Below are 17,019 nucleotides of genomic sequence, written 5' to 3'. Positions count from 1 at the left end.
CAAATACTTAAAGTAGTATGCCCACACTTCAGGAACACTACTTAGACTGGAAATAACATAACCGATCTGGAAGTGTATGTTACTTTAAGTATTGTGCTCTTGCACAAAAATGCAAGACTGCCAGTGGTTCCTTAGGAGCCTGCAGCTGCACAGGCAACTCAGAACCACCCATGTTATGCTGTGGAATATGTCGACCACTGATTCCCCTTCCTTCTACAGTCCCCTGTGCCCCACCACAATGTCCCTAAGGACAGCAGGACCTTCAACAGCAGGTTTTCAGGGGGCTTCAAAGGGAAGAAGGAATTGGCAAAAATTGCCCCTACCCCATGCACAAACAGAACTTCTGTTCACAAAAGAACTAGCTGGGATCTAACTTAAGATCTTCTTTTTTTTAAAGGAGGGGATTATTGTTGTAGGACAGGCATATAACTGTAAAGGGGAAGTATTTTTTTTCCCCATCATATTTATATACTACCCTATATAAAATCTCAGGGCAGTTTACAATATAAACAAACAGCAACTAAAACCTAAATATCATACAAAAGAGATTAAAATCACCAAAAAACAAACATTACAACTTTAAAACATCATAAACTAAAAGCCTGATAAAATAGGTGTGTTTTCAAAAGTCGTTTAAAAGCAACCAGAGATGGGAGATTCAGATTTCATTTGTGAGTATGTTCCAGAACCTGGGAGTAACCCTAGAAAAGGCCCAGTTTGGGTCACCACCAAGCGAGCTGGTGGCAACTGCAACTGGACCTACCCTGATGATCTTAATAGGCCGCAGGATTCATGAAGAAGGCAATCTCTTAAATAACCTGGGCCCAAGTGGTTCAGGGCTTTATAGGTAATAATCAGCACTTTGTATTTTGCCCAGAAACTAACTGGCAGACGGTGTAGTTATATTAAAATAGGAGTAATATGGTCTCTATAGGTGGTCTCTATAGTCCAACCTATGAGCCAACCTGGCTGCCGCATTCTGCACCAGTTGTAGTTTTCAAACTACGTACAAAGGAAGCCCAATGTAGAGCATGTTGCAGTAATCAAGCCTGGATGTTACCAGCATATGCACCACTGTTTTAAGGTTGTTTGGCTCGAGAAATGGACATTGCTAGCATATCACCAGAAACTGATAAAAAGCACTTCTGGCCTTCTGGTATCTGATACTTCTGGTATCAGGGAAAGGTTTGGATCCAGAAGTACTCCCAAGCTACATACCTGATCTTTTGTGGGAGTGTAACACCATCCAGAACAGGCAGATCTAAACCACATTCCAAGTTCCGGCCTCCCACAACAAGTACCTCCATCTTGTTTGGATTCAACTTCAGTTTGTTCTCCCTCATCCAGCCCATTAACAAGTCCAGGCAAACATTTAGAGAGGTTAAACCACCTCCTGACAAAGCTGATATGGAGAAATAGATTTGGGTGTCATCAGCATATTGATAACACCCTGCACCAAATCTCCTGATGATCTCTCCCAGCTGTTTCATGTACATGTTAAAAAGCATTGGAGATAAAATGGAGCCCTGTGGGACTCTATATAATAGCTCTCGCTTCGAAGAGCAACAATCTCCAAGCAACACCATCTGGAATCTATCCGAGAGGTAGGAGTGGAACCACTGCAATTCAGTAACTCCCACCTCCAGCCCGATCAGGCAGTCCAGAAGGATACCATGGTTGACGGCATCAAAAGCTGCCGAGTGATCGAAGAGAACCAACAGAGCCACACTCCCCTTGTTGATTTCTAACTGGAGATCATCAATCAGGCTGACCAAGGCCGTCTCCACCCCATAGCCTGCCTAGAGACCGGTTTGAAATTGGTTCAGATAATCTGCTTCTTCCAAGACCATCTGGAGTTGAGAAACCACCACCCTCTCAATCACTTTGTCTAACCACGGAATATTGGGGAAAGGCCTATAACTGCCTAGCCATGAGGAATCCAATGCAGGTTTCTTCAAAAGTGGTCTAACAATTGCCTCCATGAGACAAGGAGGTATTCTGCCCTCCCTCAGAAAGGCATTGGTGATAACAAGACCCTCTCTATTTTAGATCAGTAATTGCCACAATGTTAATAAGCACAGTGTTCAACAACATTCTCTGGATCTAAATGATCAGTGACATACAAGTCCAAGACGAGCAAAGCAAAAGCTACTATGGTATGTATTCACAATGTTTAAGCATGGGAAATATTCAGTAACAGCAGGGGCAGAGAACCAGAAGCTTATAGCTGTATCCAGCCTGCCAAGGTCTCATCTCTAGCTCATGGATTAATGGCCACACAAAGGCAGCTGTGAGCTGGAGAGAAATGTTTGTAGTCATATGAATCCCTAATCTTGGTTATTCTATGGAAATCATTGAAACACTGTTCCAGGGGAAAATGCCTTAGTGGACCAGACGCAAGTGTGCCACGCACTGCTTCTCCCTGAAACACAACAGAGCACTCTTCATACATGATAAAAACACATGTGCTGTAGCTGGTACAAGAGGAATGGGAACATACCAGCTAGCCTCACCCCACCCCCCCAAGCAATGGTGTACTCCATGGGCATGCCTCTTTCGGTGTTTGGCTGAGGAGGGCAATGCTGAACCTGTGGATACTTCCTCTGCACAATTTAGAACCTTGTGTTTCCAGGGTTCTAAATTATTCCAGTGTTCTAAATTATGTAGAGGAAATGTCCCTGGGTTCACTATTGCCCTCCTCAGACAAATGCTGAAACTAAGGGTGCTGGGAGAGGTGTAGCTATGGGATGTGTCAGTACCAAGGGCAGGAATAGCTGGCATGCTCTTGTTCCCCCACTATCCAAGTACAACATACCCAGGTTTATGACAACCAAAAGTGGACGTTCAAGCCGTGAAACAAGTTTCCCCTTCTAAAATTAGTGAAACGTGATTACAACGAAGTAGGTTACCTTGAACAGCTAAGCCTGCCAAATGAATTGCTTGCTCAAATGTGCAAGGAATGTTTCCTTCCAAGATGTCTTTCTTCAACTGCAGATAATACTGATATCTATAGGAAAAGAATGTCTGTTAGTTTTTCCATTACTGTTGATTCAGGGTGATGTAGATACTAGAAATGCTCTGTTATCCACGAATGTATACCAACATTAATTTAGTCTATTAATTTAGACTAAAAGCTTCTCAGAACAGGGAGTTTTCTCCAGTATCTTGTGAAAATCACCTCCACCGGAGAAGCTCCAAGTATATTAATTTCCTGCTTTTCCACTGCAGCCAAAGCTGCTGTATATAACACAGTGTGCACCAATAGCAATAGCAATAGCAATAGCACTTACATTTATATACCGCTCTATAGCTGGAAGCTCTCTAAGCGGTTTACAATGATTTAGCATATTGCCCCCCAACATTCTGGGTACTCATTTTACCGACCTCGGAAGGATGGAAGGCTGAGTCAACCTTGAGCCCCTGGTCAGGATCGAACTTGTAACCTTCTGGTTACAGGGCGGCAGTTTTACCACTGCGCCACCAGGGGCTCATACTTGAAACATGCTTTCAAGTGAAAAGTCAATATAATCACAGACTAACTTAAACAATAATGTGTCTTCCCTTAATGAAATACAGTTTGTAGCAATTTGAAGAATAAGTATTAGTCTCAAGTACTTTCCGAAAGTAGTAGCAATAGTGCAAAACAGTAGTAGCAGAGAAATATAGCAACATGCATAGCAATATCACTACTGGAGGTGAAATCACCACACAAGAAAAGATAATGAGTCCATATTAATGGCTGTTTAACTACATTTTCGACACACATATCTGCACCTGATGTGTGGTAAAATTCTCAACACTTGGCAAGACAATGTGGAGAACTAAGCTACCCCAAGTGAGGGAGCTCATTCTTGGTTGTTTGGCCAACTTGCTGGGCTCAGAGTCTCTCATTAAATGAGGTCCTGCACTGCCAGAAATCGCAGTCCACATAGTCTAATATGGAACCCACTAGCACAAGATGCAGTGATGGACAGTGCCTAACATCTCTGAAAGGATATTCAACAATTCATGGATGGTAGACCTATCAACAGCTACCAGTCTGTTGGTTATATGGAACCTCTATGTTCAGAGTCAACATGACACTAAGTATGTCATAAGTAATTCTAGTTGCTGTGGGGTAACAGTGGGGTGGAGCTATTGCTTCCATGCTCTGCATGTGGGCATCTGATTGGCCACTGTCAGAAAGAGAATGCTGGACTAGATAGACCTTTGGTATGATCCAGCAGAGTTCTGCTTTTCTTTCTTTTTATAAATACCATTTTAATTGCATTTATTTGATTGACTGATTGATTGATTCTATACCACCCTTCCAAAAACGGCTCAGGGAGATTTACACAGAGAAATAATAAATAAATAAGATGGACCCCTGTCCCCAAAGGGCTCACGATCAAAAAAGAAACGTAAGATAGACCCCAGCAACAGTCACTGGAGGTACTGTGCTGGGGGTGGATAGGGCCAGTTACTCTTCCCCTGCTAAATAAAGAGAATCACCACATTAAAAGGTGCCTCTTTGCTAAGTTAGCAGGGGTTGTTGAGACAAACATTAACACACAAGAAGCAAAATCATATTTTGTAAAAACTGGAACTATGGATAGCATCCAGACTATATCACTGATGCCAATGGTGCTTAGTCGTAGGTGACTGTTCTACAGTCACATATATAAGTGTGCAGCACGAGAAGAAAGAAAAGAGGGAGAGCTGGAAAGAACTTAAAATGAATAAGACTCGTATTACATTCTTTTCCAATGTTCAATGAATGTTCACCAACACCTAATGAATTTTAGAAGTATTGGTTCTTTCCCAAACCTTTTTATAGCAAGTAATTTTATACCTTAAATATTCTGTGCCAGAGATCTCTTTTCCACTCTTCTATCATTGAAAAGCACGTTTGTTTCCATATTTTAGCAATCAGAACCATCAACATGTTTCAAATTATTTTACAATCTTTTTGTTTCCAGATTTTAGTAATTAGGACCATCAACATGTTTCCAACTATTTCACAATCTTTTGAACCTATTACATCAAATTTTACGAACAAAATTCCATGGTAAAATATAATATCTATTATATATTATGTATTTCATACTCTTTAGCAAAGGCAAAATATCCTTATTTTCCTACATGTCCACTAGACATATTTAATTCCTGGTGGATCTTCTCCATATCACCAGTATTTTGCCTCATCTAATTTGTTCATTTTTAAAAAGGGTTTTAAGTGTATAATGCCCCGCAAGGCTTTTCCTATGCTTGTATATAACCTGTCATGGAGGGATCTCACCGGGTAAATGGAACATTTTCCCCAATTGACCAAAAGTATCATGTAAAAATAGTTAAGATGTCCTTTCCTTACTCTTCAGAGTACTGTAAGCACACTTGGACCACTCACTTGGTAATCTCCTGCTGAAGCTGAGAGACGGAAGGCACGTAAAACACCACACCAAAGTATACAGTTGGCTCCAATGCATATTTATCCAATTGCTTTTTCAGAGGCTTGTCCAAGTCTATCCACCGGCGTTGATTCTGCTTATTGTAATACCACAGGCTAAAATAGGTGATCTGGAAAAAGAAAAGACAGAAGACAAAGGAGATGGGTTAGTACTTAAACAAGGCATATGTCACAGTAAAAAAGTAGTATGTACAATATTAAAGTGATTCTAGTTCTTCACAGATAATACGGATATTTAAAGACACAAACAAGTCAGAACTGAATGGCCTCTGCAGATCAAGTTATCATTTATTAACTGTGCAGACTGGTAAGCGGGAAGTCAATATTTACTTAATTAAATGTAATTGGACTGTTAAGATATTGTAAAAACCAATAAAAAATTTAAAATGCAAAAAAAAGTTATCATTTATTTATAGAGCACCATCTTGTGTATATGAGAGTAGCATAATAATAATAATTATTATTTTTTTAAAAGGCAGGTACCTATCAGGAAAATGAGTCAATTAAAAATAAACAAAGCAAATACCACACATTAATGGAATGTGGGGGTGGGGCTTAATTGGAACACAAGCACATTCTTTTCATTCTGACGGTCCGAGAAGAGCCCTCTTTCTTACACATCTCAAACTCCATGAATCTATGGAATTCCTTGCCATGGTATGACTTTAAAAGGGGCTTAGACAAATTCATGGAGGACAGGTCTATCAATGGCTACTAGTCTGGTGCTTTGGGCCACCTCCAGCCTCAGAGGCAAGATGCCTCTAAATACCAGTTGCAAGGGAGCAAAAGCAAGAAAGGGGGCATGCCCTCAGCTCTTGCCTGTGGGCTTCCCAGAGGCATCTGGTGGGTCACTGTGTAAAACAAGATGCTGGACTAGATAGGCCTTGGGTTTGATCCAGCAGGGCTGTTCTGATGTTCCTCTTTAGGTCTGAGGACTAGAGAATGTTCAAGGACTTCCTAGAACACAGAGTTCTCAGAGCACAGAGTTTCTCAGCAGCACATCAGTAAATGGACACATCCTTTGCTTGAGTGTCCCTCATCCAAACATGATAGGCATTGGTCTATAAAGCCCTAAATTATTTTATACCTGGATACCTGAAGGACTCCCTACTCCCAAATGACTACTGAGATTTCCACTGGAACAGTGTACCCTCTAAGGCGTGTACATGTATGTGCGCTCACACTTTTTAAAAAAAATGTCCGCTCAGTTAATTTTAGATCCCGCTCAGGCTGAATCAGGAAGGCCCCATTCTGAATGCACATGCGTACACACAGCCTTGATACTGCTGCCCAGAACAAAATTCATTCCGCACACAGGTGAAAAAAATTAGAGAGAACACTGCACTGGAAGCCCTGATTAAAGTTCTCCCAGCTTTGGCAGTGAGATGGATGGAAACAAAAAACAGGACCTTCGTGGCTGTAGCTCCTCGATTATGGAACACCCATCCCCTGTCCACTCACCCAGTGCCCTCCTTGATAGCCTTTAGGGGCCAGTTTAAAATGCTGCAATTTATTCACACTTTTAATGGAATCTAGAATCCTTTGAGTATTTTCTTACTGGGTCTGACATATTTTAAGCTTTTGATGTACACTGCTGCAGTTACTGTTCTGTTTTCATGGCATTTTACTATTTGCTTTTTTTTTTTAAATGACTTTGTTTTTACAGTCCAGGTAGGGGCTTTCCTACAGTGCTATGAAAATTCCAGATACCAGGTGGCCGTGATGACCAAATCGTAGTCGCTGGAGCCTATAAAGCCGATTTCTTCTACCTTCCTTGAAAAAGTCATCCTCTCCCTTTTATCCAAACTTGACACATGAATAAGAGCCATGGAATTCTTATCCGCCTTTGCCAGTGCAGAGGCCAGACCCACAAAGAATGGAGCAAAACCGATTGGCTGCCCTCCAGCTCTGTCACGGCTCTGAAAAGGGAGAATGAAATGGCAGCACCCTTGCACATAATGTATATGAGTCAGGCCCCCAGAAGGGTATGGAGTGGCAATGCCAGTAGTTCCTTGCTAGGATGAATTCCAAGCATAACAATAAACGGCGCGATTGTATTGATTGGTCACCGCTGTTTCCTGTGCCTCCTCCAAGCAGAAGAGGGCAGCAAACAGAAGTCCAGAGGTTAGGCTGAGAGAGAGCCACCGTGACCTAGTGAGTTTGTTGGCTGAGCAGGGGATTTTAGCCCAAGAGTCCAGCCACTGCACCACACGAGCTCTCCAGTGTGAGAGAACACCTGCCTGCTACCTTCTCTTCTCTCAGCAAGACAATCGTCAAGAATCAGAGAGCAGCTAAGAGAGCTGCTCAGGAACCATGATCTTAGTGTGCGTTTCCTCTCCAGCAGCACCCTTGAAGACCTCTGATAGGTAGGATATATAAAACATGAATAAATAAAGTAGAGCAACTCTGTGTCAATGAGAAGACAAGGCTGATCAATGGATCTCACTATACTCCCTAGCATTCAGAAATTCTTATGGACAACTGCATCTGAAAACATCTATTATATTAATTCTCGTAGACGTGCCTCTGTGGGGATGCGTCCCGGCAACACAGCGGATTGGCTGGACAGCGGAGGCGCCGGATTGGCTGGGCAGCACTTGGCCGTGTAGGGAAGTGGCCGCTTAGGGAGGAAAAGAAAGGAAGGAAAGCGGGCAAGCGGAGAGGAGAACTGAACGGACTGGGGCAGAAGGGAGGGGGAAGCTGCGGGGAGAGAAAGCGGTGGAGGTTGGCTGGGAAGAGACAAACGGCTGGCCGCTTCGGAAGATGCTCGCTAGAGGGAGGGCCATGCAGGAAGGAGCCGGCTGAACGCTTGGTAGCCCGAGTCCGACACTGGGGACTGGAGGAAGGAGGAGGCAGCAATGGCCAGCGGGGGAAACACAAGCAGGCTAAAAAGCATGGGGGGGGGTGAGCATGAATGAGAGAGCGAAAAAGAGAGAAAGAAAGAGGGGGAAACGGAGGAGGGAGCAAGCTGGGGCAGAAGGCTTGGGGGAGAGTGGACTGGGGCAGAAGGCTGGGGGGGGAGCGGACTGGGGCAGAAGGCTTGGGGGGGAGTGGACTGGGGCAGAAGATGGGGGGAGTGTACTGCGGAGGCAAGCAGCGGGCCGTGGAGCTGGTACTTGGCCCAGTGGCGGGCCCGCCCCACCCACGGAAGCCAGGTGGCAGCGGGGGGCCCATCCCACCCGCGGGAGGCTGGGGTGGGAGGGGACCGGGCAGTGAAACTTCCTTGTTCACCACCCAGGAGGAGGAGCAGTGGTGGCGGGGCCGTTTTTGGCTGCCCGCCGCCCAGTAAGGCCTGTGGCAGCAGAGGTAAAGAACTCAGTGTGGGGAGGGGGAGGGCAAGAGAGAGTGAGGTGGGGGGAGGGAGGGCAGGAGAGAGTGGAGCGGGGGGAAAGCCCACCCCAAAGAGTGCACAGATGCTCTGTGCAGGTCAGCTAGTTATTGTATGTATATTTCTTGTTGATTTCAGGGTTTGGATATATTATTTTCCAAGTGAAAAATGTAGCATCCCTACTCCATCCCCCTGCACCCTCGCCCAGAATAAGAAAGAAGACAAGATAGTCGTTCAAGCACTAGATCCCAAACTACAGCTTTTAAAGGAAAGCACCAGAAGTTTAAATTTATTTATTATTAAATTTGTATACCATCTTTCATTAAAACAATCCCAAGGGGGTTCACACAAAAATTAAAAAACATGACTATAAAAATGACACAATTAAAATATTAAGCTAAAATATAAAAACAAATCTGACTAGCAAGTTTTAAAATACAAGCATTAAAACTGTACAAAATATAAAGAAGCAGCAGTAGAGACAATCAGTAGGGACAATCATATAAAAGCCTGGGTAAAAAGCCAAGATTTAACATGCTTTCTAAAAACTGTGATGGAGACCGAGTATGTTCAGTATGATCCTAAATTGTATTCAGAAACTTGAAATGATATTCATGGGTGTTACATGCCAAGAGCACCTAGTTCAGTGTTTCCTAAATTTCCAATAGCTGAGCCTGATATAAATACTTTATTAATAATAATACATTTACATCAGGCCTACCACAGCTTTAAGCAGTAGCAGCAGCCAAACTACCGGGGGACTGGGAAATGGGGATTGTTGCTATCTCATCCTCCTAGCTGTTCCTGCGGCTTGGAGCTGCTGCAGGGTTCACGGATGGAAAGTCCCTCTTATACCTGGTACTCAGTGGAGGACAAGCCCTGCCCCATTTGACTGTCATATGAAATAGAATTTGAGTTGGAAAGGACCTTGGAGCAGGGGCATAGCTATGATTGAGCGAAAGGGTTCAAAGAACACGGGCCCCCAGCTCCTGAGGGCCCTTCAGCTCTATCTCTCCTTATTTTCTTGAGTATCTCCTTCACTCTGGAGGGCAGCCAGAGAGAGGGATGAACACGGCCCCCTCTCCCCTAGCTACTCCCCTGCCTTGGAGGTTTTCTAGTCTGACCCCCAGCTTGGAGCAGAAAACACTATAGCATCCTTGACAGATCCAGCCTCTGTTTGTCTCTGCTGTCAAGAGTTCATGAGGACTATTTAAACGGGATCTGCTGTGGCTTTAAAAACCAGCAGCCATCACCAGAAGACTTGATTATTTTTATTTTGTTTGTTTTAATTTTGTTTGTTTTAATTGCATGCAAGCCTCCTCAGCCTGAATAAGGCAAATACACACACAACTAAAGAAATAACAAATAAGAGAAGCAACACCCCCCCTAATTAAAACTAAACTGAATTAAAACTAAAATGGCATTTCATTCCAACACCCTAAAAGGGATTACTTTTAGAGTGTGAAAATAATAAGTGCTGTCTGTTGGCACTGGATGTTACCCTCCATACTTCTGTATGAGTCATTGGTATGAAAATGCCTGCTTAATAGAAAGAGACATGCAGAAAGGCAACAGGCAGCCTCCTCTGAGGGCGAGTAATTCTCCCATGTCTCCAGAACTGGACTCATGGAATGATCTAATCCAGGCCTGCTCAACTTCAGTGCCCCAGGTGTTTTTGGACTACAACTCCCATAATCCCCAGCCACAGTGGTGAATAGCCAGGAATTATGGGAGTTGTAGGCCCACATCTGCAGGAGGGCCAAAGTTGAGCAGGCCTGACACTGACAGACTCAGGAGAATTCTCTGGCCTCACTGACAGTTGACTGGAAGGAAATAAAGCCAAGGCAGGAGGTTCTGGGCAGCCTCCCAAGTTGTCAGGTGCTCTGGGCTCACAGGAGCCATAACAACATTCCATATATTTCTCATGAATTTTTTGTGGCACACTAGCAGTTCTCTCGTGGTATGCTAGAGTGCCCTGGCAGACACTTCTGGAATTAATGGAGTTAGTTCTTGCTTCTGGGATATGATCATGGGGCTTACGCAACTCTGTTGTCTCTGCAGGTGACCTCTGTCTGCCCAGGTGCTAATGCATTTAGCTGGCTTGACTGTTATAGCAACAAATGTGGGCTACCACTAATCTTTCCGATCTGTGCAGCGTTTTAAGCTGGTCACAGAACTCTCTTGGCACTTTAGTTACTGCTGTTGCTGAACTCTCATTATCCCAGAATCAAAGATCGGTCATCTCATATACACATCATACAAAAGCAGCAACAGATTCAGGGCTACTCAACTTCCACCCTCCAGCTGCTTCTGGCCTACAACTCCCATAATCCCCAGCCACAGTAGCCCATTGCCAGGGATTATGGGAGTTGTAGGCCAACATCTGCAGGAGGGCCGAAGTTGAGCAGCCCTGAGATAAATAAAAAACAAAACAAACAAAACAAAACAAACAGGGAATTGCGCATATGCTTTTAAAAACAAAACAAAAACCCAAGCGTTCTAGAAATGAAGGGGTTTCTTTAAAGCTAGGGATGTGCACGGACCCACAGAGGCGTGGTCCGGCATGGGGGGGGTGTCTTTAAGGGGGGGCAGTGGTACATACACCACCCCCCCGCCGCTCTTCCCCCTCCGGCGCTGGACTGTCCAAAAATGTTCTGTGCTTGTTTTCGCCTTTCGCACCTTTTGCGTGTGTGCTTGTTTTCGCCGCTGGCGCGCGCGCCACATACATCTCTGCGCATCAGCGGTGGAGACAAGCGCGCATCGCGAAGGGCGCATGCACGCCGCCAGCTTTTTCTACTTTAACTCTTTGCAGACAACGACGGTGGCAGGGGCGGCAGGGAGGAACTCTGCCGCCCCAAGAACATTTTTGGAAAGTCCAGCGCCGGAGGGGGAATAGCGGCGGGGGGGGGGAGTACCACTGCCCCCCCTTAAAGACACACTCTCCCCACCGCTGAACCACCGGACCGGTCCAGAGGCCTTTTCTATGGTCCCGGACTAGTCCATGCACACTACTATTTAAACCACAGCTTGAATTCAGTGGAAGGATTTGTGACATAAGAAAGATGTCACATATCCTAACAGCCCAGTCCTATGGGTCACTTTTGCTGCAGTGACAATGTGATATAAAAATGCTGTGTGCTGCCCCACAATGTAGCATCCTCCTCATTATGGGAAACAGAGCTTCCCTGGCTAGTTATGCACCCTGCCAGGAAAACCCGAGGAAGAGAGCTGGTTATGTAGTAGCAAGCATAAGCTGTCTTTTTTGATAAGCAAGCTCTGCCTCGGTTTGCATTTGGATAGGAGACTATGGGGCTGTTCACACAAGCAGCTGTACCCAATCTTGAACAACTCCACCAGGTAGGGCCGCTTGTGTGATATGCCAAGATCTGCTGCCCCAGGCAGAGTGGAGTTGTGGGGGCCGGGAAATGGCCCAGTGAATTCTGGGTATCCCACCAGCGATGGGCAGGTTGCCCCTAAGTGTCTCAGCACCAGCTGAAAGAAGCCGGTGCTGTCACACAGTCAGTTAAAGGGAGTGCTCGCTCCCTTAACCTTGTTTAACAGCCGGGCTTCGTAGCCAGGACTGCCGCCAAAGTGATGCCGGGAGTCATGTAGCTCCCGGCAGTTCTGCCTCAAGCCTGTCTTGGCTGCTCGTGAGAACAGCCTCAGAGTTCCTTTGGCTGCTAGGATATATTTTAACAAGTAAATTTTAGCCCGTTGATTAACGGGCGCTAGGAAGGGAAGGGGCCCATATTCGCCCTCCCGCCTGGCTCCGGCGCCGCCAGGCCTCGGCCAGCTTCCCCCACCGCTTCTCCCCCCCACCCGGCTTCAGGCCCCAAATTCTCCCTCCCGCCAGGCTCCGGCGCGGCGGCGCCGCCGCCTTGGCCGGCTTCCCCCGCCGCCTCTTCCCCCTCAATCAGCGGCCAGGCGGACTCTGGGGGCGCCGCTGCTGGCCTCCGCAGTCGGGCCGGGCCATTCGCGGTCGGCTCTGTGCTGCCGGCTGCCACCGGCCTCCATGCCACCGCCGGCCTCCACTCCGTCTTTTTTGGCCGAGGCGGCAGCTCTGCTGCCGCTTCGGCCAGTTTCCCCCGCCGCACACCCGGTCTTTTCGGGGCAGCCGCTTCTGGCCGCCCAAGATGGCCGCTGTTCGTGTCTCCCTTGCACTGTTCTGGGCATGCACTTCGTGCATGCCCAGTACAGGCCAGGGAGGCACGAACACACGCCTTGGTGTCCATCCACAGACGGACACCAAGGCTTTTATTATAGAGGATTCCATAAGCTCTTTGCAGCATTTAGGCAACACAGATGTTGAGTAGACAAAAAGATAATCACTCTTTATCTAAAGAAATCTGCTATCAGTAGCATAAGAGATTACTCAACCCTACAGAAATGACATGACATAATGCTTGAAATATGTTAAGCTTCTGAGATTAACACTGTTGTAAGGTTTATTTATTTTAGCAACTTAGTCATCATTCAACCTCCGGGCAGTAAATCAACTCTAGATAGAAGGGACTGTAGATTTTTAACACAATTACGTTCCAGCTAATTGCTCCCTTTGTTACAAGCAAGTTTTTACATACATTTGGGACATCTGAAAAAGATGGGGGCAGGAACACAACCATGAACTAATACAATATAGCTGAAGTTATAGCTGAAATTGTAGTTATAGCTGAAGAGTCCACACGGAAAAACTGGACAAGGGGGCCAAAGACTCTCCTCAAACAAATGCATGTAGCTGTATTTTGGAAAAGAGGAAAATATGACTATGGTCAATATTTCAAAGAGAAAAAATAAAGTTCTGAAAATTTACAGAGTTAATTCAAGGTGTACAGGATTTCCCCAGCAGGTATAGCATAATATTGCTGTCTGCTGCTAGTCAACAATGGGCAAAAACCAGAGGTCACTTTCATACAGATATAAAAGTGATCAGTTCACACACCAAGACAACTCTATGCATGAGACTTTTACACACATGGCTTTTAGCTCGCATCCCCTCTGGAACGGAAGGTGTGAGTCCACATATTAGCTGGATTTACCCCAAAGTCCTTGCGAGCTATCAGGGACCAGTACACACTCGGTTTTGCTTTTCCCCAAATTACTGCTGTGCATTCTAGCTTGGCGCAAATTATGTCCAGGGTAAGAAGAATCCTCTATTTGCGGGAGCTTTTTTTTTTTTTTTAACTGAGCTTTCTGGTATGCCCGGCCTCTTCTCTAGTGATGTGTGGAGGGGCCATTGTCAGTAATTTGGCCTTTTTTCAAAACCCGCACTTTCACAAGGCTAAATGAGGAACTTGACAGCTGTGTGGGGTATGATCTTCTCTGAGTGATTTACAATTGTGAGCGCTGAGCGGGAAGGGGTTGTAGCAGATTGGTGAAATTCCGTGAAGGGAGTCCAGAAGAGGAAGGGGAGGGAGAAATTCCTGAGTTAAATGCAAGCCTTGCTAGTGCTGCTGCTCCAGGCTTTTGGCTAATTTTAATTCATATATGAGTCTCTGGCTTTGTCTTATTGAAGCCTGGTCACCATAGGAACATAGTCTTTACATATGCAGATGTTGTTGGAGGATGCCTGGAAGCTTACCAGTGGAGACAACCGGTTCAAAGTAAACTTGATCCCTTTGTGGTCTGAGCTGATTCCATGAGGCTGCATTTTTCTTCATCACAGAGAGAAAGCAATGATTTCTACTTTAAACTTCCATGGCCTCTTAAATGGGCTGGGTCGGGGGGGGGGGTCATGAGGTGATGAAGGTAGTCACAAAGGTAAATTCATTATAAAAATCAGCAAAGATTTGGGTCAGATTTGGCAGGTTAGAGTTAAGCGTTCTGTTGTTTGATCCAGCTGCTTGGCAACTTGTCTCGCGGATTTTCCACAACTAGCTGTCAAACTAACAACAACAAAAAATAGGTCTCTCGCCTCCTCCTCTGGGATGTGATTGGTTGGAGAAAAAACCCGAAGCCAGCTGTGGGAACGCACACAGGAAAAATATCCGCAGGGAATGCTGACAAGTTTCAGCATAAATCGAATAATTAATTAATTAATTAATTAATTAATTCGATGTTATGTGAACGACCCATCTAATCACCCGAATTAAACAGCTATGAATCTACTCCAAAGCAGATTCGCTCTTTGGATACCCTGAAGCATGAAGCCATGAATGGATAACTCCCTGAGGAGGTATCAAAGCTGTGTGAATCTTCTGTAAATATGGGTGGGGCTAAGAGGTGAAAAATCAAGCCACAGGTACAATTTCAAGTGAGGTTTGCACTTATTTGAGGATCAAGCAGGAGTATAACAAAAGTCCTTTATTAGAGGAGTCAAGTCAGCTTCAACATTTGAGTCCCTCCTGTTCCGACTCCATGCTGTAATAACAAGCACTTTCTAGTAGCTGTTCCCCTATCTGTGCCTTCCCCACGTGTTACTCTGCTATTGTTCCTGACGGCCGCCTGACCTCTCCTACTTAGTTCCACATACATTGATACAACTACAGCTCATTCTCACTCTCCTTGCCTCACCCCAGCTGCCTTGCTCCTTCCTGGTTTGCCCCGCTGCAGAGTTAACCTGAGGTGTTAATCCCCAACCTGGTGAACAGCAGCCCACGCACCTCAGGTTAACACAGTGGCAGGGTGAGCCAGCAGAGAGCAGGAGGTTTTCCACACCCGGCTTTTAGCCCGCATCTCCTCCAGAATAAAGCGGGCGCATTCACATGTGAGAGCCAGCATGGTGTAGTGGTTAGAGTGCTGGACTAGGATCGGGGAGAACCGAGTTCAAATCCCCATTCAGCCATGAGACTTGCTGGGTGGCTCTGGGCCAGTCACTTCTCTCTCAGCCTAACCTACATCACAGAGTTGTTGTGAGGAGAAACTTAAGTATGTAGTACACCGCTCTGGGATCCTTGGAGGAAGAGCAGGATATAAAATGTAATAAATAAATAAATAAATATTCGTCAGATTTACCCCAAAGTCCCTGTGAGCTATCGGGGAGCACTTCACACACGATTCAGGTTTTTCACGGCTCGTTAGAGTGCAACCCGATTTATATCCAGGGTTGAAAAAATCCACTTTTTGCATTGGTTTTTTTGGATAGCATTGAGTTCGCAGTAAAGCCTCACAGAAAACACGCGGTAAAGCGGAGAACTCCCAGGGCAACTAGGGCAGGCAAACTGAGGGGAAACAAGATGCACCTGCAGCTCATTGTCCACCCCACTTGTACCGGACAACCCTGATGATCAGCACATACATGAGTGTGCATTTTAAAAATTTATTTACTACATTTATAGACTGCCCCATCCAAAGGCTCTGGGTGGTGCACAAGGAGTTCAAAAAGACATTAAAACAAACACCATTTAAAACACACTGCTTAAAACAATTTTAAAACCATTCAAAACCATTTAAAACCAATTAAAATGTTTTAAAACAGTTAAAAACCTTGCAAGGCCAGGCCAAACAAGTAGGTTTTTAGGGCTCTCGTAAAGGCCATCGAGCCCAGACTATGGATATCTGCCAGGAGTGCATTCCATAGTCCAGGAGCAGCTACAGAGAAGGCCTGGTTCCAAGTCGCCACCAGACGTGCTGGTGATAACTGGAGACAGACCTCTCCAGATGACCTCAAAATGCGATAGGGATCATACAGAAGAAGACGCTCTCTAAGGTAGCCCAGACCCAAGCCGTTCAGGGCTTTAAAGATAATAACCAGCACTTTGTATTTTGCTCAGAAACATATAAGCAGCCAGTGCAACTGTTTTAAAACAGGCGAACATGGTCTCTCCAGGTTACCCCAGAAACTAGTCTTGGCATTTTGAACTAACTGAAAGGCAGCCCCATGTAGAACATATTGCAATAGTCAAGCCTAGAGGTTACCAGTTGATGCACCACTGTTTTGAGGTCATCGTCTTCAAGGAATGAAAGCAGCTGTTGAATCAGCCAAAGTTGATGGAAAGTGCTTTTGGCCATAGCCTCCACCTGAGATACGAGGGTAAGGCCTGGATCCAAAAGCACTCCTAAGTTGCTTACCTGTTCCTTCTGGGATAGTGTAACCACATGCACAGGAACATCTAACTCATCCCTCAAATTCCGATCCCCTACAATGAGCACCTCACCTCTGTCTTGCTTGGATTCAGCTTCCATTTGTTATCTCTCATGCAGCCCATTACTGCCTGTAAGGAGGCATTTAGGGAGTGAATGCCATTTCATGAGGAGGAGGAGGAGGAGGAGGAGGAGGAGGTGGAGGTGGAGAAATAGATGTGGGTGT

At 45.4% G+C, this 17,019-nt stretch overlaps 1 protein-coding gene across 4 annotated transcripts in view; it reads right to left on the bottom strand.

Moving 5' to 3' along the window:
• Nucleotides 1-17,019, bottom strand: part of PTPN21 (protein tyrosine phosphatase non-receptor type 21) — a 79,975-nt gene that overhangs the window by 35,572 nt on the left and 27,384 nt on the right. For all 4 annotated transcript variants that reach the window (XM_053283506.1, XM_053283507.1, XM_053283508.1 and 1 more), the window contains exons 3-4: nt 5,387-5,556; nt 2,910-3,007 (exon numbers count right to left, since the gene is read on the bottom strand). In XM_053283506.1, coding sequence (XP_053139481.1) covers nt 2,910-3,007; nt 5,387-5,556 — 268 coding nt within the window. The remainder of the gene's footprint in view (nt 1-2,909; nt 3,008-5,386; nt 5,557-17,019) is intronic.

Source organism: Hemicordylus capensis, chromosome 1 (assembly GCF_027244095.1).
Source record: "Hemicordylus capensis ecotype Gifberg chromosome 1, rHemCap1.1.pri, whole genome shotgun sequence".
In the NCBI taxonomy this organism is placed as follows: Eukaryota; Metazoa; Chordata; class Lepidosauria; order Squamata; family Cordylidae; genus Hemicordylus; species Hemicordylus capensis.
The sequence above is the reverse complement of the archived record's forward strand: the minus strand, read 5'-3'. Positions and strand labels throughout refer to the sequence as shown.